Source organism: Sylvia atricapilla, chromosome 4 (assembly GCF_009819655.1).
Source record: "Sylvia atricapilla isolate bSylAtr1 chromosome 4, bSylAtr1.pri, whole genome shotgun sequence".
Taxonomy (NCBI): Eukaryota; Metazoa; Chordata; class Aves; order Passeriformes; family Sylviidae; genus Sylvia; species Sylvia atricapilla.
This window is the reverse complement of record NC_089143.1, coordinates 28,139,543-28,165,362: the sequence shown is the minus strand read 5'-3', so window position 1 is coordinate 28,165,362 and position 25,820 is coordinate 28,139,543. Positions and strand designations below refer to the sequence as shown.

General features: G+C 38.2%; 1 protein-coding gene across 1 annotated transcript in view; it reads right to left on the bottom strand.

The window, feature by feature from the left end:
- The window catches only part of NSD2 (nuclear receptor binding SET domain protein 2), a 99,365-nt gene that overhangs the window by 9,805 nt on the left and 63,740 nt on the right, over nucleotides 1-25,820 (bottom strand). Inside the window, exons 7-18 of the mRNA XM_066317389.1 lie at nucleotides 25,603-25,747; nucleotides 24,501-24,578; nucleotides 22,920-23,038; nucleotides 20,753-20,857; nucleotides 19,458-19,539; nucleotides 18,354-18,478; nucleotides 5,533-5,664; nucleotides 4,366-4,489; nucleotides 3,164-3,364; nucleotides 2,299-2,478; nucleotides 1,080-1,236; nucleotides 135-340 (exon numbers count right to left, since the gene is read on the bottom strand). Of these exons, the coding sequence (XP_066173486.1) occupies nucleotides 135-340; nucleotides 1,080-1,236; nucleotides 2,299-2,478; nucleotides 3,164-3,364; nucleotides 4,366-4,489; nucleotides 5,533-5,664; nucleotides 18,354-18,478; nucleotides 19,458-19,539; nucleotides 20,753-20,857; nucleotides 22,920-23,038; nucleotides 24,501-24,578; nucleotides 25,603-25,747 (1,654 nt within the window). The remainder of the gene's footprint in view (nucleotides 1-134; nucleotides 341-1,079; nucleotides 1,237-2,298; nucleotides 2,479-3,163; nucleotides 3,365-4,365; nucleotides 4,490-5,532; nucleotides 5,665-18,353; nucleotides 18,479-19,457; nucleotides 19,540-20,752; nucleotides 20,858-22,919; nucleotides 23,039-24,500; nucleotides 24,579-25,602; nucleotides 25,748-25,820) is intronic.

The following is a 25,820-nucleotide window of genomic DNA, read 5'->3' as shown; positions in this document are numbered from 1 at the left end:
TGACTGCTGCCCAGGACACCACAAATTTCTTTAATTCAATATTGTAAAATGTATGTTCAAAACCCAAGGCAATGTATAAAGAAAGCAAAGCACGCATATCCCAGGATTATTTTTCTTTACTTTTAGCTATGTACCATTTTTGAAGACTTTTCCAATTCCTTTGATCCCTTGGTATCTACTCCCTCTGTCTCCCTCCATGTAAGGGAACACCCGTGCTTGGTGCGTCCAATAGTAATCCTTAGAACCAAAGAAAAACACAGGAAATTCTCCGATTTCATGCTTCATTTTCTGGATATTTGGGGGAACGTTTTTCGGATGGCAAACTTCTGCAGGCCACCATCTAGCACAGAAGTACAAATAAAAAAATACAGCATTTTAGTCAAGCTCTTTCTGCAACAGATAGTTTAACAAAATCACTTGAAACAGCACTAACTGATTATTATTTCCAAGATCCAAGAGGATTTAAAATCCTTTCCTTCCCTCTCTTAGTAGACAGTGAGAGAAGACTAGAAAAGGAAAGCCTGACAATCAGATCTCTGGGGCTTCACCTGCCTGCAAGATAAGCCCACACACAGGATTTCCTGTGTCTGGGTAGCAAAACAATCATCTTTACAAGACCTGCAAATATTGTAATTGTCAAAGATCCAGAGAAGGTTGATAACACCTATTAATGTTTCAAGGATAACCCCCAGCTACCTCTGTCTCACTCAAATCTCATCCAAGTGTGAAACACCAACAATCTGAGTGATGTCTCAACCTGCGAGGGAGTAATTTTACCAATTACCAGTTTACCAATTTATTGGCAGAGATCTCTGACACAAACAAACAGGGGTTGAAAGCTCATACACTGGAGCAGAAGTCAGAAGACTTGAGGAGGCCTGTATGGGTAAAGCCTTGGCCAAGAGCAACAGCAAAGCTGCAAGTCTTTGAACTTGAAGCTTGCAAGGAGGTGAGGTCCCTAGTTCAGAGAGGACTCAGAAATCAGTGTGCAGCAAGGCTGGCCTACAGGAGCAACCAGTTGTATGATCCTTAGTTGAACATGCCAGTACTGTAAAACAACATAAATTCCTTCATCAGACCTGTAATTTCCCAGTTTAACCCAAATAATATCCTGGAAATGGAGCTTCTTGCCCGCCCTGCAGTCATTGCAGTACCAGCTTCCATCTGGCATTTCAATGTTTAAGCAGTCAGGGTGAAAGGCTGCTGGGCAGGACTCGCAGCACAGCAAACTTCCACCTGCAGACACAGAAAAAGGAAAAAAGGTTGGAAAACATCAAGATCAAAGTATAAGTTTTGAATTCCAGACCGGTCAGAAATGATACCCGTATGGTACATTGAATTAGAAAATAAATGGTTAAAACATGCTGACCCTCAGTAACAAATACACACATCACTTAGTTGGGTACAGCAGCCAAAAGGTCCTGACTAATCCGAATGCTTGGCAGACTTGGGTTACACGTGCAAAATAATAAGCAAGCTGGTGATAAAAATGCCAGAATAATGCACAAATTATAATTACTTTGCTGTACTTTAATGACTACAATATGTTTAACATAATTTCAATATATATTAACATTTCTATGTAAGAAGAATTGTAACCATAACAGATTTCTCTATGATTTTGGGGCTTTTTTCCCCCCTTGGGGGGCTGAAGGAACAAGGCTGTTAAGTTTGCTCCACAAATTATCAAGTGGAAAGTTGGCTGCAGCTTAAAAGCTGCTATGCTGCATGTTAATTTGTTAACAAATCAGGTAAAGTTTCACTGCTACAAGTTTAATCACCACTATGTATTTTGTGGTTCTCAATAAGGAACAGATTTATTGTACAAGATAAAACAAAACACCCTTAATTAGTGGCAAACCCAGCAACAACTAATACTGATTCCATTTGCAGTCTGCTGCTAAACTAAAAGCAACTCTTAAAATATTTACGGTGTAGTATTACATATTAGCAATAAAGAAACACAAAAAGCTTTGGTACATTGAAAGCAGGGGAAAGAACAGGAAAATACTCATTAAGTGTCTCTCGTAAAGAATGAAATCGGGCTTCTGGTTGTTGGACAAGGCCCAAGTAAAAACATTATTTTATAAATTATTTCTGAAAAAAAAAAAAAGGATATTTAAAACCCTGAAGCAGCATAAGCCAACTTGACATTATAGGAAAACCTAACAAAGCCTAATTTAATATGCCACATTAACACCAATTTGCTATGAACAGATGAGAAAAACAACGCTTAAGCCGAAGAATGAAATGTTTTGATGCCGCATTTCTGAAGGAGCTCCCTCCCCAGCCGTTTACCTTTGGAGCACACAAAGCACCAGCTGACATTGACGTGGGCATGGTGGCTCTTGCCCTTCATGGCAGTGAAGTGGTTGGTGCACACGATGCTGTTGGAGGCGATGACGGCGCATCCCGCGGCGATGCAAACGTCCCCGGCGTGGTACGCAACGGGGCAGCGCACACAGCGCATCATCTTCCCTGCAAAGCACAACACCCACGGCTTACTCTGGGCCAGCACTGACCCGCGGCAAAGCACAACACTGCTGAGTTACTTTGGGACAAAACTGACTTGTTATTTCAGCAAAAAAGATGGTAGTACTAAGACACTCTATATACACACAAAACTCCAGCCATTATGTTTTCAATGCTTGCGTATTTGCAACAATACTGAGTTAATAAAGGTTTTTAGAGAACTTTACAGCCAATTTAAAGCGCTCTAAGACTTTAATTATGCACACCAGGGTAGACCAGCTCTTCCTGAGTCAAATTTTGTCTGCAAATGTTGCCCAAAGCAAAGAACCTGCACAGAATCAAAATGTCTCCACACTCATTGAGCCTTGCTGAAGTGTTTGTACGTTCTCAGGTCCTGCCCCCACTATTTTGCCTCTCTCCTTCATCATCTACACATTCCAGATTTCATTCTCTCTTGAGAAGAAAACCTGGTTAACTGAAAGATAGTTTAAAAAAGGGCACAAACAAGGTAAATACTAAAGCTGACTAAAACTTACTCTGTTATTACTTTTTAAAAAATTCTGAATTACTTGATAGTCCATTTATGCCTAACAAAACTGCAGCTAGCAGCTCTCAGATGGACATATTCCTTACCTTAACACACCATAAATAAAATGATTTCATCAGTCATAAAAACGTAAAATGAAACTACCTTTTGAAATTCGTGGATGTGAGGGGTTACTAACATGACAACTGAGGCAGCTGTGGAGAGGACATCGAAACCCCCTGTTCTCAAACACAGTGAGATGAAATTTTTTCACACAAGCTTCATGGTAGAATTTTCCACAGTGAGACACAACACAGCGTTTCACATCTGCCTTTCTCTCCTTACACACGAAACAGGTGTGCACACCTGGTGGCAAAATAATAAACAGAATGTAATATCCAAACACACGAATTATTTAGACCACTGCTCTCATGCCTTCATGTTATGCATGCTTTTGTGGTGTGGAGGAGGTTTTTTCAACAAATCGAATTGCATTACTTGATGGAGCAATCTATTTACTTTAGCTTTTTAGTATTAAATACTGATCTGCTCAGATACAAATAAAATAAAGTTAAAAAGCAAACCCTTTTGCAGTTGAAGTGTACACAACAACACCCAAAGCCTCACCAATCTGACTTTATGTTCTTATTTATAAGCCTTAGTATGCCAGGATAAGTATGAATTTTTAGTTTTGAAAATTTTTTAAACCAGTGGAATAAGATGATGGCTTGTCTGCAGTCCTCTGAAATTTGAAGCAGGACCAAAGACAAGCATCTTCTAATTTTTTTTTCTGGACTAATTGGAACAGCTTTATTTTGAAGCAGCAGTTCCAACAAGGTTTACTGCATGTACTGAAATGAGCTTATGAGCAAGAACGAAATCTTATGTAAAGTTTTGAGATTAAGAACTTCCAAGCAGTTATTACAGGATTAAAAGAAATTAAATTAATAGCAATAATGTAGTCTTTTAACAGGAAAAGCAAAAGACTGACACAGACACACATAGGACTGAAAAAGAACTCTAAATGTTTCACTTGCAGCTCTTTCTTCTAGGATTTCTTAAGTCTTTGTGACCGACTTTAAACCTCAACTGTAATTGTACTCAGAAAGCAAATAATCTGCAGTTATTAAGGCAATGGAATTCTGATTACATTAGCCATGTTGCAAGAGAGTTGTCACTGAAAACACGGGAACTTTGAAAAACATGGCACACTTAGTGGTACTCTATGAATTCCCAGCCTGTCAGGTCCCAAAGGATAAATAAGGAATCTCTGAGAATACATACTCTATCCAGGAGGACGTCCTAGAACAATATATGGAAAACTGTAACTTTTTTATTTTTTAATTAATAGAAAGGGACAAACTTGCCTGATGTACATTCACTACAAATGAATTTTCCTCCTGGTCTTCCAGAGAGCCCAAGGCAGCTTACATGAAAAGCTCGATAGCAAAGTCCTTCACACAGTAGGAGATCACCTGTTTTTTCACACAGCTTTTACAACACAAAGGCATTGAATGTTAAAGAAAAGTTCATATGCGGAAAAAACTTGTTTTCTTTATTCCTTTTCATATACTGCTCCTCAAAATATCTTTTCTCATTGTTGAAGTCAAATTTAACAAGTGAAAGATAATTTTACAAGCATCGTCACATGCCCTGGCTTCAAGTTGAAACAGGTAACAGAATCATTAAACTACTATAAATATCCCTTTCAGACCATGATTCAGGAGTAAATACAACCTGACAGAAAAAAAGGAATAGAAAAAAAAAGCTGTAAGAAATATTCCCTGAGCACACTGATGCATCTGAGTAGGGTTAAAAAGCATCCTTCCTTTCCTTTTCCTTGGCAAAAGGAAATCAGTCCAGTTGGTACAATGATACTTTTGTATCTGAGTGGTTAGCAGTGACACATGCATAACTAAAAATGAAATGCAGTGCTGGCACCATTTAAGGATTACCCAACATTTATAGACAGATACAACCTCATTCCCACTATGTTCAAAAAATGGAAATGTAACTGCTTGCCCAGCTTCAGAGAAACAAATGCCATTTGTCCACTTGGATTGTGTTATCATTTCATAACCTAAGAGCCATTCTAGAACAGTTTGAGGAAAGGCTTTTCCTTTCAGTCGCTTCCCACCCACACACCACGGCAGGGCGGTGCTGCCATCTCTGCATACAGAGCACAAACCCCACTGGGCTGGGCTTCCTCCTCTGTGCTAACAGAGAAATCAGCATCCCCTCTGCATCATCTGACCAGTCACCTGGCAACACTCATGTGCTTCTTCTCAGCTACAAATTACGCTTATCTTACAGACCTGGAAACTCAAGCAGAAAGGCTAAGTCGCTTATTAAAGATCAAGAAAAAAAATAATTAAGTATTAAGAATTCCATTTACTGCCATGGCAACCTCATCACTAAGAGACATCTCAGACACACATGATAAACCTGTTTCTGGCCTAACACTGTCGTTTTCATATTTATAAAGACCTTTCCTGAGAAAGCTCAGAAAACATCGCCCAGCTAACATCTCTCACCTGACACACATATTCTTTTTTTGTTCCTGCTCCTCGCTCAGATTTTTTGGATGATATAGACACTTCAGTCTGAGTCTCATCAGCACTTTCATAGGGGGACTCTGAGCGCTCATCTCCTTGGCCATCAGAGATCTGAAGATTAAACACAGGTGTTAGAGAAAGCAGCCACAACTGGTCAGTTTTCCACAGCATCAGAACTGATGGAAGCAAACACACTGCAACTCAGACTAGCAGATTTAGGCACGCTCTTCTGGTTTGGTTTCCCCCACCTTCAAAAAAGCACCTTGATTAAAACCAGAATACCCATTTGTGGAAGTCTCATCAAAAGGATTATACAACAATCCCCCTCAGCAGCAGCCAAAACAGAACACCAAAACGTTGTAATATGGCATTTTATTTATACTCAGTTCTGTAATACAGTTAGCAAGAAGTGCCCAGCCATAACACAGGGGTATCTTCAAATCCCTCGATTAAAGTCTGAGCATGCGATTTGAGAGCAACAGTCAATTTTTAAAAAGAAACTTGGTAACTCCAAGCTGCATATGAAAGTCTCTGACCCAAATATTCTCCAAGAAATTGTGAACAGCACATAGAAGAGAGGAAGAAAAGGACAAGCAGCTCTCAGTATGTTTAAGGAACATAACAGTCAACAATAAACGCAAAATACTATAGAAGATAGCCCTGGTATGGAAAAATCTTATCTCTAGATGTAATAAATATGGTGTGTTTTAAAAAATAGTTGTAATATACTTTTAAAAAGCCCATCCTAAGTAACATATATTAAAGAAAATACAAGGTAGTTTTCAGTTCAATAGAATAGAATAGGTTAATGGACAACCAAGTAATTTGTCTCATCTCACATTACACCAGAAGATGCAGAATTTCATGCTGTTGCCCTCAGATGATACTCAGTGAGCTGTGCCTCACTAATTACATTCTCCAGGAGAAGATCACCATTTGGAAATGCAAAAGGATGCTTTCATTTCTCTTTGAGCTCATTCTAATGGTTATTCACACATACCATCAAAAGCACTGGCTCCTGTCCCTTCTGGGTTGTCTATCTACAACTCACAGTTGATGATGCCTTCTCCAGGCATTTCAGCTATATTAAGAGTCCCCTGGAAGCAGATGTTTTCCTCCTGTGGAAGCATGCTGCAATTAAGCCCGTTTCAATCCTTTTTGTTCCGCCTTCTAATTTTCTCCCTCGGGGACTTATTCCAGCATCTAGAGCATTTTAGTGGGGTTTCTCTAAACCTTTTCTGAGCTTTAAAAAGCTTGTTGAAAAATCAAGCATGAGAACTGGAGGCAATAACCCATTACAAGTCTTGTAATCTTACTGTATCCAAAGCAAGCCAATATGATACCACTCTTCTCCACTTCTGTTCTGCTGTGCAAGAATCTCCCCAAGTCTCTTCAATACAGCACTGAAAGTCACTCTAAATTGCTGTGCTGTTTAAGAGATCATTTTGGCCAACAGCCATTTGTCAGGACACAGACACACCACTTTATATGAAGAATTTACTCCCTATTTTCAGACACGCGATCTTGTATTTATCTACAGTAAACCACATTTTTTTCTAAAAATGGCCCAGCTACATGCTGGAGACAGCTACGTGCAACCTCCCTATCAACCAACCCATGTAATGTGCAAATTTATTAGAGAATGATTTATTTTGAAATCAGAAAGAAAAATATAAGACCAAGCCAGGCCTAGATTTAGTCTTCATAAAATCCCTTTAGAAACACTGGTTTTGAGTGATTAATTCTCACTGCTGCTGCCAGGGAGAATTGCATTCCTCCATTTAACATTTGCTTTCCTTGATCACGCCTAAAAATATTTTATAAATTGAATCAGACTGACAGTTGTTGGCTGGTTGGTGGGTTTTTTTCCCCACATTACTTTCAAGGGTATAAATTAATTTCCTCTGTGTAAATTCATACCTTCATTCCACCTATGAAAATTTCTACAACTGAAGTGATTTGGAGATTCTGCCTGACCATTTCGTAAGTGGTTAAAAGAAACTGCAGGTAAAATCAATGCTTTATTCAGGCACCAGGAAATCTGTCCCCTGGAAGGAACTTTGCAATAGTGAACTGCAAAGTTCTTGCTGGGAAGGGGCAGATAAGGGAAGGCAGCATGGGAGCACAGCAAAATCACAAGCCCAGTTCCCCTTATAGTTTAAGTAAACTTACACACATGCTCATTTCTGTTTAAACTATTCCCACAGAAACATTAATTAGTGTAAGCAGCACAATGCTCTAACATTTTTAGTACCTCATTATGTTCTTGTTTGAACTAGTCAGAATTAGTCATAGTTAGAAAAGAAAAAAGGAAAAATAAGCTGGAAGGTCTTAGATCTGCATTTCTTTTCCACTTAGAACAAAACAAAGCAAAGAAAAACAAGCAGTCTTGCTGTAACCTGACATTAGGCTTCCCATCTTTTCCCCACACCACAAAACACCTACATCCAGAGAAAACCCATTTGTGCAGCATCCAGTCTTGCCAGCAGCAAAAGCAATAGAACCTTGCCCCCGAGGAAGGTGCTCCTCCTCCCCCAGCTCACTGCTTTTGAAAACAGCAGAGAAACAGAACATACTCAGTGACAAATATATTCAGTTAAGGGAATGAGTCAAAGCAATGTTGTCCAAGATTTTCCTTTATACACTCTGTTCAAATGAAGGATGCAGATCTCTATATGGAAAGGGAACCCTATTAGCAGGAGGCAGTTTTTCAGAATCCCCCTAGATATGGGTGACAAAATTCCAGCCATTTGTGAACCTCAGGCTGACATCAATTTTCCTACAGCACGGAGATCCTACCGCCTCAGAATTAATGCAACAGTCCTTTATTTAAATTAAATGGTTACTGAGCCAAGAAAAGAAGCAGTGCTGGCAAGAATCAACCCTGACATCACAAATGCAACCACAAAAGCCAAATTCTATCAGCTCATTTCAAAAGAAAACTTGGCAATTTACGTCCACCTATAGATTATTGCCAGGTTTCAAGAACAAATACCAACACAGAGCATGAACAAAATACCCTCAGTTCATCAACTGAATGGCTACCAGGCTGAGAGTATCTTTCAAAATCTCTCCTTTACAGCTGTCAGGAGTCTCATACACTTTACAAATCAAATGCTCTATTAAGCACCAGTTTTGTATTACACAGACAAGACTGGGTACCTGCTCATGGCTGTCTCAGCTCCTAAGAGTCACTACACTCACAAGCAGCTCAGTGATACACTCCTGTGGCCTGGTGCATGCTGCAGAATGCACCTCTTCATCCCTGCCACCATGACCAAAGGTTTAACCATCCTCTCCAACAGCCATAACCCACGCACAGCTCACACACACTTCACTATCAGATTTCATTAGGGCCCTAATAAAGGGGAAGGCTAGCAGATTTCCTGTTGTAAGGGATGCATTTCTTGAGGATAATTTAATTGGACCTTTATTCGTATCTTGCAGAAGGTGAAACACTTTCTATCAGACATCTCTGAGGAAAGCTGCCTCTATGAAGAGAACTGGAATTCAACATCTCAGCTCTTGAAGTTATCCCAGAATACCCAATGGAAGTATCAGGGAAGTAAAAAAGCATCTGTTCCTTAATGCCTGTGGAGAGGCCTGTGGAGAAGAAGTTGAGACAACCCTTCATCCAATTTTTCTCAGAGACAACTTAGAACCTAACAGAGGTATAACATGAGGAGGTTGAGAAAACTGTATTTGTACCCCCAGCAAGCTGTAGCAGCACTAACAGGTTCCGATTCATCCGGGGGACACTGAGTTTTGCAATTAAGATACATGTAGATTGAAACAGTCACTAAGTAAAGATGATTTACAAGAAGACTGCTAGAAATCAGTTCATGCTGACGTGACAGAGCCACCTCTGCAATGAAACATAAGACTTCTGTGGAAGTTTTTAACAGTTCACATACTAGAGCCCAAAACACAGCCTTCAATACAAATCTGGACAGGGAGGTTTGTTATTTTACTTCTTAAGTTACAAATATAAATCTTTCCCTGGTAATCATACCAGAGCTTGTCTTGTCCTTATTTTCATAATATAACCCCTCTAGCAAAAAAAAAAAAAAAAAAAAAAAAAAGTATATAATTAACTCTTCTGAAATTCAGGCCAAGGTTCAAAGTAATCAACATTTAGATTAGCGGCAGAATGTGTTAATTGGCAATTTGTAGCTATTTTATTCTGCTTTACATTTGGAGTAATTTCATATTTCTCCTAAAGGTAAAGGACTGTTTCAAAGAGTGTAAATTTAGGGGGAAAAAAGCCAAAGCTCTTCACTTCAGATTTTTAGAAATGCCAAGTTTTTGCACTGAAACTGTACTTGAACTCTATCATCATCTCCACTTTTCTTTAGCAATTACTGCTGCTGTGACATGGAGGACACCCTTTCTCCGAAGGGTGGATCATCGCAATGCACCATCAGCTTGCACACACTGCGCATCACTCAGGCTTTCCTTCCCACTTCCTTCAGATACTGCACGTCAACATTATTTTGTGAGGACTCGCCTGCAGAGGCTTTCACACTTCACTGCCTGAACACTGAGCAAGGGTGGTATTTCAGAAATCAAATGCGCCTCTTTCTACTGCAAACTGTGCACCTGCATACACAACTGAGAAAAAGGGAGGAAAACAGCCTAAAAGCCAATTTGTGCTCTTCATGTGGGGCAGGCCAGAACTTACTTCAGGGGTTACTGAGGTTCTGAATACAATTACCACTCACAGAAATGACCAATTTCCCATCAGGCTCTCAAGGCAATCCTTCCTTTCCCACATGTCTCAGTCATTATTCACTACTTACACATGTAAGCCTCAAAAGGGAACATGTAGGGACACATTACTGCATTTTTCCAAGTTCCCAGGGCTTTACTATTGAAAAAAATGCTTCACTACTGAGTCAAACTGGGACAAAATTTTGGCATCTCTGTGAATTGTGTTTAGTATTGTATTTTTAGCCCTGAAAAGACAGAAATTGTAGCAACGGGTCATTAAACAATTGGGTTTTCTCATGTCAAGATATTTTGAGCATGTATTTTATAGTACTACTGTATTTTTGGAACAGCTACTCAGGCCCACAATGGTACAGGGATCAGCATATAAAGACTTCAAATCCCCCAAAGTATTTTTAATTTTCTTTTGAACTACATGCTAAAATTCTCTGTTCACAATAACCAAAAGAAGTGCTTAAGGGATTCTTTCAGACAAACATCAACCTATTTTTAGAAAGACTATGTAACAATGCTTGTAAAAGCCATCTTCAAGATGAATTCATAACTGAATGAACATGTTTTGCATACTGCAATATTTGATGTACAAAGCGAAGCCAGATTACATCCGCAAGCATTGCTGAACACTGGGTAAATGTTTAACTGCTAAATGTAAGGATGAGATTTACCTTCTTTTCCTGCTTCCTGGACTACTTTTACCTGCGACATGCAAAAGGGACCTACATGTGCATACAGATGCAAGGACTGTTGGTGGAATAATGGAGTTTCCTTGGCATGATTATATTCAGTAACTAAGTGTTTGGTTTTCAGAGGTTGCTGAGCAGGCTTAGAGGAGGAAATGTGTGCAACTCTATACAATAGTTACAATAAGAAAACACACTAGAGCATTGAAAGGAATGAAACTGACTCAGCTATGTGCATTTTCTGAGTTTACATGCTTATATTCTTAATTTTGTCTTTTGTCTGAAGCACCCTAAAATTATTAAAGGGGGGCAGGCAGGAAGTCAATTTGACAGAAGACTGTATACAGATTTTGTGTACAAAATCACTTCTCAGTGTTTTTCTCCTGCAAGACTTCCTCCAGCTGCAACACGAGTCCTGCAGCTGCAACACTGAGTCTGAATTAACTGCACAGCTCATTGCACCACCAATTAAAGGTGAAAGGATAAGCACTAACGTAGGGAAACATTCCTCACAGTACATCTAAATACTGAATCCACATCTACAACTTTTAAAGTGTTTTTTACAACGAGGTACCTGATTCTACTCTCAGCCACACACCTCAGCAGAAATGCAAGGCCATTCTTCATTTCCTCTGGCTTTTGACAAAAAAGAGTTAAATGTGAGCTGGTATGTACACTCAGCTTGCATATTTCTAGAACCACGTGGGTGGACTTTGCAAATGGCATTGTTCCTTCCACATCCGGGTGGCTGAAATGTCACTTATTTAAAAAGAAAAAAAAAGTAGTGACATACTCTTGGTTGGCATCCAATCATACTGATAGAAGCTGTGAATCTGTGAAAGGATGGACTAGAATTTAAAAATTCAAATCATGCTGTGGTTCAAAGAAGCAGATGAAGTCAAATACTGACGTAGATATTTGCTCCACCCACTTGAAGAAAAAAAAGTTTCTCCACTTAAAATTGCCTCCTTCATTTCAGACAGCTCCAAAATCAGAGTGAATACCCGAGCCAGCAAAATCACTGCTCTGTAATTTCAAGGAAAAAAAGGTTCAGAAATTTTAGGTCTGAAAATAAAATGTCTACCCATGGAATCTGGAGCCTGGGAATTTAACAAGTTATGACAATAAGAACAAAAAAAAAATGCAAACGTTCTGCTTGATTAGGTGGTGACCTGGCTATTAAATGTGCCTTTTGTTTTACATTTAGGATTAAGTCTTCATTTTAAACAGCTGATCTAAGAAAGCATCCTTACTGGCTCAGTGTCAGCCTAGGAGAGGGGGTCATGGTGCATCTTTTTTTCTTCCCTTGAAGTACTTCCTGGCTAAAGACTGTCCTAAACGACGAGCATCAGTATTTGTTAAGGCAAAAACTTCTGTCTCATGGAGCAGAATCAAGTCCCAAATACTATTTACTGTGTGTCTCAGCAACTGCAGACTGAGCAACATCAACACCTCCGTGTTCATCAGCTTCCTTGGGACTTTCTCCTAGATCCAGTTCAGAGGTTTTCCTGCCATGTTTAAAGGCTCAAAACAAATCTGGAAATTTAGACTGAAGAAGTTGTTAACATTTGAGCATCTATGGTGCCCACGCTGGAACAAGCTCCAGCAGCTGCTATTCCACCAGTCACACATCTCTTTAGACTTTTCCAGCTACCAAAGCTCAATTTTTGTTCAAAAAATTTCTTCTTCAGAAAACTGACTTTATCAATTTATCTAATAAAAGCACTTTTTGTATTACTCACATATACTTGTGTAACAGCCTTCTTAAGACTTAAGAATACAAGCTTTGGTCTTAGTCATTCAAGACAATGATGTTCTTCTGTCACGTTCTGTTTAAGCAGTAACAAAAACAACTAAAGAGCAAATTTTTCAAGAGCCAAAGAAGGCAGCCCCTCCCACTTCCTGTTGGTTTAATTGAGCATCACTTGCTTTATAATGCAGGCTCCAGGACATCAAAAGGCAACACACCCCACTATGTACGCTTATCTTAAAGCTAGGGGAATATAACATGAAAATAAACATGACAAGAAATTATTTCCTCCTCCTTGTTCAGCAGGCAAGTCTCCATTGCAGGAGCAGCAGGATCCATAAAAGAAAGGGCCCACATAGAGCAACCTGCACCTTTTACAGGGATGTCTTAAGCAACATCCTCTCTCAGGTCACCTGCCATTATATATATATGATAATCATACAATATGAACAATACCATATACCAAAGATACACCGCGTCTTTTCACAGGCAATTAAAGAGCCATGTCTTCGTGAGTTCTGAATGCTGTTGCCCACTAAGTTTCACTTTCCTTAACACTCAGGACACTGCTACAATCTCAGACTTCCTGACAGGAATTTAGAGTCTGTGATTTCTACACCACAGTCACCCAGGAGGAAGTGGGCTGGGCAGGCCAAGAGCTCTCTCTATAAAGCTTGGAGCATGCATGTTCTGATAAATAAACTCTTCCGTCTTTCCAACAGATAAAACCCAACTGCATATTTTTTTCTTACTAAAATCTGAGCAGCTAGAGTGTTGGGATTTTTGGGGTTGGTTTTGCTTTTTTTTACTCTAAGAACAACTTATGTAAGTCAATAAGCAACATACAAACAGGTCAGGCTGTATTCAAAAGACAATCTATCGTGCACCCACACAGAGACAGAAAAACTGACAGAGCCAATTGAGTTACAGTTAACATTTTCTTTATTTCATATAAGAATTCCTGAACTGAATGAAGAGTGATATTTTGGCCCATACTGCTAGACTAGATAAATTCTTTAAGTATGCGGTGCCACAAGTGTACACAGTACTATAAGAGCAAAAAAAAGACAGCCTGGGACAAGTTTCATTTTTATTATTAGCAGGAGTTAGACGTTTCAGATAGGATATTATGCATTTCTGAATTTGCCTGGAAAGTTAATTAAAACTATGAGAACATTTTAAAACAGTATAAAATTGCCTACAGATACTCATGATACTTTAGTAGGGGATGTGGAATAAAAACCTACATCATGTAACATTCAGTTAACAGATTCTCTGCACTCTGAAGCCTAAGTAACACACAGGAGGAGAATAAGTACATAAGACTTAGTTTTCTACACAGAATGTGCCATCAAAGAACAGAAGTGAAGCTTAGAACTTTTTTCCACATGAAAACAGAACCATTGTAACAAAACTGTATGGTCTGGTGGGTGATGCAGGTCATGTAAAATATTAGAGGCTTTAGCAGAGGTTTAGCAAGGAACAAGTCCAACTATTTGCAGCGTTCCATAAAAATGTACCCTTGACTGCTTACTGGTGCTTTCAAACAGGAAAAAAAAAATCATAGGCATACAGAAACAAACACAGGAAACAACTGTCTGCTAAGTCACAGGATGTAAGGTGGCACTATATATTAACTTATCCTTAAGCAACGTTTAGAAGAGAGAATTAGATCTGCAGGAAGCTTAAATGAAATGCTAGAAGCACAGTCAGTGATTTCATTTAACAACCTGCAAGGTCAACTGCAACTGCTTTTTCTTTAGGTCAGTAGTTCATTTAAAGTAACATGAATTCCCTTCTTCCTTCCTGTTCTTAGGATCAAAAGTCAGTTATTTTCACCTTCAGTAAGAGTTTATAGTTGCATACTCCAGGACAACGAGACTCCAGGGTTAATAAATGGAGCTGATGTACTTTTTGAGTTGCAAGCTGTTCATGTCTCACAACTGCCTCCTCAAGCAAACACCTTACCTTTTAAGAGCTGTACGTGTTTTCTCCTTTGTGTACACACGCTAATAATGCCCATTAAAAATGCAGCTACACGACATCTGTCTCAAATCAGTAATGGGAAAAATAGCCACTGTTTAATATGCAGAAAAAGAGCATTAAGGCTTGCATTTTTATAATTTGCATTGTTAGGCCTTGGAAACACAAGAATTTGTAGCTATAACCAGGAACTGAGCTTGTTTTGACACTGGGTGTCACAGAAGGAAGAAAGAATTCCTCTAAGGAAGATGTAATGAAATTAAAATAAAAGCACCTCTTCTAATCTTTCCCAGGCTTCTTTAAGCTGCCATCTGCTGGTCAGCTCAGACTTGAGGGTGTGATGAACAACAGGCTGGCTAACTTAGAGAGTATTACATGTGCTTTATTTTGTTCTCTCTTAGGAAAATATTACAGTTTCTTTGACAAAGTTTGTAAGTAGTACCTATGGTCTGCACAATACTTTGACACTTATCTGCTGTCAAATTCATCCAGTTTAGTGAAGCCAGACAATAATCACAAAAATTGATTGAAAAGCTAAAGCAGCTATGTTTCATGCAAACACACCAAGTGTGCCAACTAATCCAGCAGTAATGGTAATGTAAAGTCTTTTTTATTTATTAAAAAATACTGATTACACTCTTACTGGCACCAACTACACTATTGGGGGGTGGAGGGCCAAGGTAAAAAAAGAAATTAAAACACATCACTGCATCTCTTCTCACAAATATGTGCTTTTGGATGGTTACACCATGTCTTACATAGCCAGTTAAAAAACTAGTCTGAGCTTTTGCAGACTCCAAAGTGTTCAATATCTTTTTCACATCTGGCCCTACCAGTTGCTTATTAAGAATTATATTTCAACAAAATCGTATTTCACATAAGTGACTTGTGTCAAGTGCCTAGAAGCAAAATTATTTTGTTTCAAAATTGAATGCAGGTATGAAATACATTTATTCCTGTATAAACACTTTACTGCTTCTGTCCACCCATCTTAAAACAATTTCAAAGCTCAATTTTTTGAAGGGAGTGAACCTTTAATCTCTAATATGTCACATCTATAAAACTGTTTGAACAAGTCCACACTCCCACTCTTATCTCCCTCTCAAAGTAATTTATCAATTGAAAATTTGGCCTTGCCTGATTTTATAGCATTTCAAATAAACCCCATTTAAAAAATATCCCCCAATAACAACAAAAATAGTTTAAAATATTTTTTAAATGTCAAATAAGATGCATCTTTCAAACAAGAAAGAACTGAGCACATCTTTCCTAGAACCTGGTCATAAAGGACAGACATATAAGGGGTGTGTAGCTTACAAAAGTTCTTGACAAGTAACAGTCACATCCAGGTTCCATTCTGGAACAAGTTGTTCACATAGAGTATGGGAGAAAAAGAAAAGAGAGGAAAAAAAAATACTAGAATCCTCATAAATACACCTTGTAGAGACGTATGTGCTTGTAGAATACAGAGGATTCTTCCTATACTTGTTAGGAGAGCACCTAAACCAACACTTAGAAGTATTATAGTGAACACAGAAATGTGAAAGTTAATGATTAAGTCTGTTTAAAGTTGAGAAGAATTACATCCTACTCAATTAGCTGTGCAAGGCTTTCATCATTACCTGACTGTGTTTATTTTAAAAAAACTTTCCCTTAATACAGGAAAGTTTCTCTCCAGATGAAGGCCCTCAGGACACATACATATTTAGCTGTTTAGACGAGTGCTAAATAAAAATACAAAAGGGGAAAAAGTTTTTAATAGCCACCCACACAATCTAGAATCTCTGTATTTCTTGTTTTGTAGAGCAGGTCAGTATTGATTTCTGAAACACATGCCTGATATTTTTGTTTTATTTAAAGGCAAAAAAATATCTAATATAGGAAACAAACTGGGCCCAATCCTTAGTTGGTCCAAGTCCAGGTCAGGATAGCTTTAACCAATCCAAGGATTTAGTCCATTAATCTACTTCCCCCTGCACCCAATCCCCCCAAATTATTTAAGAAGGTGGGTTTTCTGTTATGCTGTTTGGGACTTTTTTTGATACCTTAACCGTTTAAAAACAATTAATTTACTTTCTAGTTTGTGTATCTGTGTTCTGTGTGCATTGTATGAAGTTAATTTTTCTCAGCTCTTTTACTGTTTAGCAGCAGCCGAGTAAATTAGTGCTAAGTTTTAGAATTTCCATCTCAGCCATATCCTTTCTTACACGTGAACCATTACCTTACAGCCCAAAAATCCTACAAAAAACAGTTTTTGATAAGAAAGACTTCTGGATAATTCACTTTATCATCATGATCTCGAGGAAGAGAAGAATCTTTCTCCTGAGTGCCCAATATTTAGAGATGCATATTTTGAGCCAACCTGCCACCCACCTCCCCCGCCCCCGATTTTTCCTTAAACTAGTCTGGTTGAATAGGTGGTCCCAAATAGACTATTACACTGCACACCCCATCAGCAAAGCCAATCCAGCAGAAGCTGATAAGCCAAAAGATGGGAGTCTCTCAACTGGGAAAACAAAGTATTACTTTACTTGGCTGCTGCTATGGACATTATTTCCTGGGGACCTCCTTTGCATGTTTTATTGGGGTACAGGAGGGAGTATTTATTGAGGTTTTTTTTAGTTAAAATGTTTTTCCAGTTACAGTTAAGATACACAGCCATTAACATGCAATCTTTTTTCCCTACCCAAAGGTAAACTGTTTACTGAACATTGCTTAAGATATTTTAACTGCATTCATTACAGCACCTCATGCATTTGTTAGTGGAGATGAAAGTCTCTAGAAGAGCTGGAAGCCCTATTCCCTTGTTAGCAGGCAAGTAGTTTCTCTACAGTTTTTGTAACACAAACTGGGTGAAGCTGTTTGTCTATGGATATTTTACTAAATCCTACCAACTACAGATCCAAACCCACCTGCAAAACAGCATGCATACTTCACCCTCATGCTGCCACTCTTTGGCTGATTGACTTTAACAGTGTAGATGACTTGGGGAATGGTTTAATGGATTGTATGAATACACTTCTGGTACATACATTTCATTTATTGTATGTTAACTGAGAAGAATTACAGTTCCAAATACGCAGAGCTAAGTCTATGATTAGCAAGTATCAAAAAGATACATCCTTCACTGCCTGTTTAACTCTATTGGGATTGGAGCTATTTGCATCACAGAGAAATAGCACTAAAACAGCCTGAAAACTAATTTGAGTTAAAAGGGGCTCTGCTCAGAAGACTGTCCGGTTCTAGATCAAATAGAGGATTAGGCAATTTGCTTCGGTATAAAAGCTATGGCAACATGACAATATTGAGTTACATAATGTAACTAATGTAGTACACTTACATAAAAGTCTGTAGAAGAAAATACAGAACACACTGGCATTTTACTTTGCCTCTAATAGAAGGTTACAATTCTAAAACGTTGTTGGTAAATACATTAAAAACCACAATAATATCTCGACGTCCCCAAATCAGACGTTCGTGTTACAATAAATGATTTGCAATGCACACGTTAACAGGTTTCACAGAGGCCAAAACTGTAACTTGTCTAGAGCACCAACGTTAGAGAATTCGCCTTTGATTTTTGCTTTTTTAAAAACAAGATTCACACCTGATAATTTCTGTAATTAAATGGCTGTGTGCAAACACCACTTTTTTTTTACCTCATTCTCAGTTAAGGAAGCTGAAGGAGATGAACTCTTGCTAAAAGCAAGAGTTGAAGATTCTGCTGCTGAAGCCCGATTTCGCTTCTTCAGAGGTTTACATGCATCAGACAGATTTTTCGTTGCTGTAAAATAATTTTGGTTTACAAAGTGAAGTTTGGAACTTTAAAATGTTATCTCCCTGAAGCCATTTAAAATACTCCTTCAGATACAGGAAGGAACTATTTAGGTACGTCTTCTGGGCACCTACATAGGACTGAGTGAACATGAAGCTTCTGAAACAATGTATTTGAGCTTGATTTTAAAAATAAAGGTTTCCATTAATCAAATACGTGCTCAGAAATGTTTTCCCAATTTTTTATCATCTCATTTCTATTAAAATCAAAGTACCTTGTGACTAAAGACCTCTTTAAAGCAGAGGTAACAGTTATATGAGAAGGCCTACGTGAGCTCATCACAATCTGAGAACTAACAAACTAACACTTTGTTAAGAGAAAATTTACATACAGGAGCCAAGTACCACAGATTAGCTATGGCACATCGCCACTTCTACACTGTGCAGGACATGCTGAAGCTCGCTTGTCTTCGGCAAATCACGGTAACTCCTGAAGAGGCATGCTCTGATAGCAGTTACCTTAAACTTGAGCATCATTAACAAGTCTGACTTGGGTGTTTTGATCCAAGGTTCTACAGAATTCCCTCTCGTGCTCCACACTGGCTCCCATCAAGCACCATTTCAAAGGACTAAAACCCCAAAGCGCCTCATGACACTGACTGAACTCGTATTACTGGGCCAGTGCAGCGGCCAAAGGGCAGCAGCAGGGTTTGCTCCCTGCTCGCCAAGATCTCGGGGCACCAGCTTTAATCTGGTGCCATCACACGGGGAACTTGTGAACTGCTGCTCTCAACCAGCAAAGCACAATTTCAGTCCAGGATTGAGCTGCAGGAGGGCAGTGAAGGAACAGGGCTCCCCCCCAGCTGTGGCACAGTGCCTGCAACTGCTCACTAAGTCAGCAGAACTTAGCCGGCTGCCTCAGACAACTTCGGCATTTTAAAATTATTTAATTGAAAAAGTTACATTAAAACTTATTCTGACCACATTACCTGACTGGTTCTTTTGTGAAGAGGAGGTTTCTGTGACCTTAGAAGAGTTTGTTTTTGCTGTTTTGTCATTGCTTGTCTCCCTCTGTCACAAAAAAAAATATGAAAAAATAAAAAAACTCCTAATTTATGAGTGGTTGGATACAACTGGCAATTAGTTCTGGATTTATGTTATTAAAAAGAAAGTGTCTTTACAAATATCTGAAGGTACTGCAGTTAAACTAGCCCCACTTAAGTGAATTTTAAAAGTCATTTACAGCACAGGGTACAAGCCCATAAACAAATGAGAAATATTAAGGAACATCCCACTTATCCATCCCAAATTCAGCATATCAAAAAGGGAAGTGCTAAATGAACACAAAACTTGTAAATTATCCTTACTACTCTTTGTACAAACTGGTCAAATTAAAACCTTTAATTATTGAAGGTAAATTGCAGAATTAGTATAGAAACTTGAGAGTAAACCCTGTGCAGAACTCTCAGAGGCTTGCTTCCAACTCCACAACTTATAGCAGTGCCATTTTCTGAATTACTATGGTTAAGATTGTTTCAGCATTTCCAAAATAAAACCACTATTTTCAAGGGAGAATAAACAGCACCTAAATTTGCTCCAGATTGAGAATTGATGATTAAAAGTTTAGGCCAAAAACTGGGGAAGTTTCGTCAAATCTTTGTCAAAATTAAGACGTTGTTCCTTACACATGCCACTATTTCTTTTTTTCATTTCTTATGTTACAAATTCAGTAAAATTACAAAAACTGTAGCCTAGAATACTTAACCCTGACACATGCTCACCTGATTAATAAGCACAACTCTATTGAACAGAAAGCTTTACACACATTTCCAACACTTTACATGCTTCTTCACAGTCTTCAAGTGACAATCAGTTTTACCAAAGAAAGATGTGCAGGTGAACACCTCAAAGGCCAGAGAACTGATTTCCTTTGTAAAAATAAACAAGAATGGCTACAGAAGTGCCACGCTGTGTTTTTACTGAGCTCTAAGCAGACTAAGCTGCCCTACCAACAATGCCACCAGAGGCTCCCAATATCTGTTTTCTAAGACTACTATTACACTTCTGGGCAAAAATGAAAGAGAAAAGAGGGTGTCAAGAGGATGGTGCCAGACTCTTTTCTGAGGTGCCCAGTGACAAGACAAGAAGTAATGGCCATAAACTAAAACACACCAAGTTCCACCTCAACATGAGGAAGATTTCTTTACTTAGGGGTGGCAGAGCATTGGAACAGCTGCCCACAGAGGTCGTGGAGTCTCCATCTCTGGAGACATTCCAAACCCACCTGGACAGATTCCTGTGTAACCTGCTCTAGATGACCCTGTCTTGGCAGGGGGATTGGACTGGATGATTTCCAGAGGCCCCTTCCAATCCTAAGGATTCTGTGATTCTGTGAAAATGTACAGGATAGTTCATTCAATTTAAATTTAAAGCACACTTTGCAGAACCCCCATTTTGTTAATGTGCATTTTATATACAGCACCAAAGCAACAACGAACAAATCAGTTTTTCAGAACTTCCATATGGGAAACTATGGCTTGGTTACTTTATGTGAAAACATTCTGATGTTTTAAATAAAAATTAAGGACAAAGGGAGAGTACAACCCACAACTCTTGTGCAAGAAGTAAAACGTCAAGAAATTAAAGCTCCTCCTATGCAAAATGACTGTAACTAAAGCCTGCAGGTAAACTGGGAATAACAGAAAGAAGGTTAGTGTTTGCTTTTTTGAATCATTACATAGATATTTTCACTGTCATTCACTGAATGTTCTACTAAGCAGCAGCATATACAGCTTGAAGTGCCTTAGGATTGTGAAGGCAGGAAAAAGACTAAGAGAGAATTCCTAAAACAAAGTGCAAACCATATCTGAGCCTTCTGTGGACCACAAACCCTACTATATGCATTTAGAATTTCCAAACCACCTAGTATTTACACACATCAAACCCCTTGTAAGCAGTTCTGCTAAACTGACCAGAGAGAGAACAGCATTTTTAAAATGCACATTATAAAGTCAGCACCATTAGTGCTATAAATATTATGGGAATCATTCAGCTCATTTAGTTATTTTGCTGCTGGTATATTCACATGTGTATCACAGCACCAAAGATACTGGAACTTCCCATGCATGAACTCTACTGCAACCACCTTTCATCCTGCTCCTGAGAATGTAGGCTAATTGTAGTGTACAAATGCTGGTGGGACAGGAAAGTAGCTTTAGAACAATCAAAACAAGGACTTTACAGGAGGAATTAATTATAATAAGTAAACTTCATTTTTCCATGGATCTAGTGTATTATAGTGTATTCAAATCAATTAGACAAGTTAAAAAAGGTTTGAAAAACTGCTTCTAGAAAGTCATATGAATATGCAACAACTAACTCATTCCAGCATGAAGTGCAAAGAGCCGCTCTGGCCCTTTTTTCTGCAAAGGTAACAACATTAAGAATTATCTCTGTCCCTTGCTAATCAGCTCATTAAGCCAATTTGAAATTCCATTTTTTAAAAATATTAAGCTCTAAGACAACAAGTTGTCTTAATACCTACAGTGTCAACAGAAGTAGGAAAATAACCAGCCCACCAAACTGACTGACACAAATAAGACCTCTACAACTCATTTAAAACATAAGTCTACTATCTTTCCCTCTATTAGGTTGTTTCATTTGATTGCTGTACCACTGAAGTTCTCAGTTTAGGTCTATGGTACCCACACACTACAGTATGATACTGCAATAACACACCTGAACACGTGTGAGCTAAGCTTTTCACACAAGTAAAACCCATGAAATTCACTGCTCTACACGCCTGACTAAATAAACCTGTGCCTGAGTCACCACCAGATTTGTGCTGTGTCCACATACATAAGTGACCTATGTAAGGAAAATTCTCGTTCTCACAAGCAAGCTAACCAGAAAAGAAGCCCTGCGCTTCGTGTGATAAATAAACTTTTACTGCACACATATAAACATACTGCAGTCTCCTAACCCACGAAAAGCGTCAGCATGCCACTTTAAAATGTCCTATAGCTTTCCAGTTGGTGAAAAGTAGTTTTTCTGTTTTGCTTTACTTCTTTCCTCTCTTCCAACTTCTGTCTGAAGTAACTATTGACTAAAAGTATTTTTTTTTACATTCTGGTAAAGCTAACTCCAAATCAGGAGGAAAGAAAAAGAACTACAGAGCATAACAACACAGAGAGGTCATGCCTCCCTCTGCATCATCCTTTCGGAAACAGTTTAAATAGCAAGTGCAACTTGTCATATCTCCATCCTCAAAACCAAAGGAAAAAATCCCACAGTGGTAAGCTCACATATATCCCTGAAAATTGACAACAGGTTGGTATGATATATGGACATTTCTTTTTTAATCCTGAAAATGGAAATGCTGACAAACTTAACTACAGCAATGTGACTGGTGCTGCTATAAATAAACCCCAACAAACCAATGACATAATTACCTTCCGATTATTCTGTTTATCCATCCTGAGTCTTTTCCTAGGTGCTTCCTGAACTTCAAAATCTTCTGTAGGCTCCTTTGTCCTCTTTTTTTGGTTTCTTTTATTTCCATGTAAATTACCTTGGGATGGGGGATGGGGGAAACTCACATGAAAAATTATCTAAAACCCACTTTGAAATTATTTGAACTGATCTAGTTATTTAAGGTACTTTTCTTTCAGTCATTATTTTTAAAACATGGTTAAACATTAACAAAGTTTGATGACCTCTTAATGCTTAGGGTCTGGTTTCTGGTGTTGAAGACTAACTCTAGAATAAATCCAAATCAACTGCTTTATACTCAAGTTATTTTACAAAGATGAGTCTACCTATACAAGCCCTAGTTTAAGATCTGAATGCTACTGCCCAACACTTATTTCATATCATCAGACTGCATGTGATTGATCTATACAGCTTTTAATTCTCCTGCCACTTTGTAACAGTGTCTTACCACTAAAATTACTTTCTAACTCTCCTTCTTAAGCGTACTTTTAAGTTCTTCAAACAAGACAGATGAAGTTACTGGTGACATCTATTAAGGGGCCTCTGAAAAAGGCAAGATATCACCAACTGTACAGATTAATTCTCTTTCTGGTAAGGCAATTCCAGACTCTAACAAGCTGGTTGTATTTTACATGAGACCATAAGATCCCTTGCCTTTATGAACCAGAATCCTATGAACAGAACCATGCTAGCCATTTTAGACCACAAAGTTACTCATGTATTTAGATGGTTGTTCACTGCAAAGTTCAAGCAGCTGCTAAATACAAAGGGTCAGTGAATAATCTACATACCTCTGCCACAGGTTACACTATTGTTTGCACCTCAAAAAGATAGATGAGGGTTTGGGAAGTGGTCTGTTTCCATCAAGATGAAATGACAACATAATTACACTCTCCAGTACTCTCTAGTTTATGAAGCTACAGAGTATTATTAGTATGAAAATTGCAAGCTCCAGGGGCACAAACATGTTAACTGAAAATTGCCCTACAGCTACAAGCATTCTATTCCAGTGGGAACAAATATCTGTAAATATTAAAAATACAGCAACTTGAAAATATGGAGAATTTTCAAATTAGTGTTCTTATCTAAACAATCTAGTACATATTCTATGACCAAACTGAATCCACAAAGCAGACTGAAATGGCTCCAGGAAAACCTGCTACTTACAAAAAGCCAGCAAAAGAAACCCCACAACATTCTTCCAAGTTTAAGATAAGAGGATTTGAGATGGGGAACAAGTGAACTGACATATTTTCATCTGTAGGTAACTATAAATGTACACAATATATGTACTAGAAACACCTGGTACAGGTACAATTTCAATTACATTTCTTGCAATATGACACTGAGGAAGGTGAACAAAATTCAGCACTACAGTGTTAAGATATTTAATTTGGGATCCATTAAAGTTCTAACGTCAAGGAAGACAACATCTGAGATAAAATAAAGAGATTATGATACGTGGGTGATTACATAAAAAAATACACTCAGTAGCTACTTATAATGATGAGCTATTTGCACACAACACAAATTTCAATTACTTCTGGATCTTGATCTCCTTTTAGGTGAGTCTTGAAACACTTTACGTTTGGCCTCTCCAATATTCTTCAATGATGAACCTTGAGAGATACAGAATGTGTTTTTTTTTTAAACTGATATCCAAATATTTAACACTTAAAACTTAAAGTTAAAAACTTTTCAATTTTCCACAAAATGATGTTATTTCACACACACACACAGATAAGTTAACAAAACTGACTGCCATTTTTATACAAGTTTTTCCAAGTCTCACAAACTTTCAAACACTCCCTCTCATTCTTGTCATTGCCCAAAGCAGCACCTGTTGGCTTCTAATACTTCCATATTAAGTCTTCTTACAGTGCTGTAAAGCTATTCAAATTTGAAAAAGTATAGCTAGTTAAATTTGATGAAGTTCATGCAAATGGCAAACTATCTTCTTCCTCCTCCTTTCTCAAATAAGTGACTCCAAACCCCCTCAAATATTTTGGAAAACAATTGAGACTGTTCATCAAAAACAAACACCAGAAAACAGCAACAAGAAATAAAAGAAGAAAAAAATAAAGTATTTGCAAACTTGCACGAAGTCCTAAAAACTTTGAGTAGCACAATAAAATGCCAAATGGGTGAAGGATTCAGAATAAAGTCTGGAATAGTTCTTCCTGAGCTGATGATGATGTGAAGTAATATACTTTAGTATATATGAAGAAAAGGAGTAGTACTGATTAAAGTTTTTAAACTGTTTCTAACTGTTCTATAAAAACAACATCTCAAATTTTACTAGCAGTAACACTTCATCTTCCCTTCCCACCATCCACTTGTAACAAGCAGTGGATGCTATGGCAGCTGCTTATGGGCAGAAGAAGAATGAGAAATCAGCAATGTCTAAACAGCAGAAGATTTACATATAACAACTTTTCAGAACAATGAGCAAGAAATGTAGACGTCATGGGTTGCGTTTATTGTAACCATTGGCATTCCTTTGCTATTGGCACAAACACCAAGAATTAAAACTGGAAAACAGTCAAAGCTGTTTTCCCTACAGGGTCTCAAATATGTGCTTAGTTTAATGCCACTATGTATATCAAATTTAGTTAGAGTACACTAGCACAGTTTTACGTTTACCAGAGTCTTCTTCAGATTTGGGAGAGGTCACTATGGCAAACTTTGTGTTATAGCGAGCTTTCTGTTTTTCACTAAGCATGTTCCACTGCGATTCGAGCAGTTCTTCAATCTCCTCACTTGAAGCATCTGGATGTTCAGCAACCACCTACACATGCAGAAACAGGGTTGAATTAAAAAAAAAGGTGACCATTGGAAAGAATGGTGTACACACTTCCATC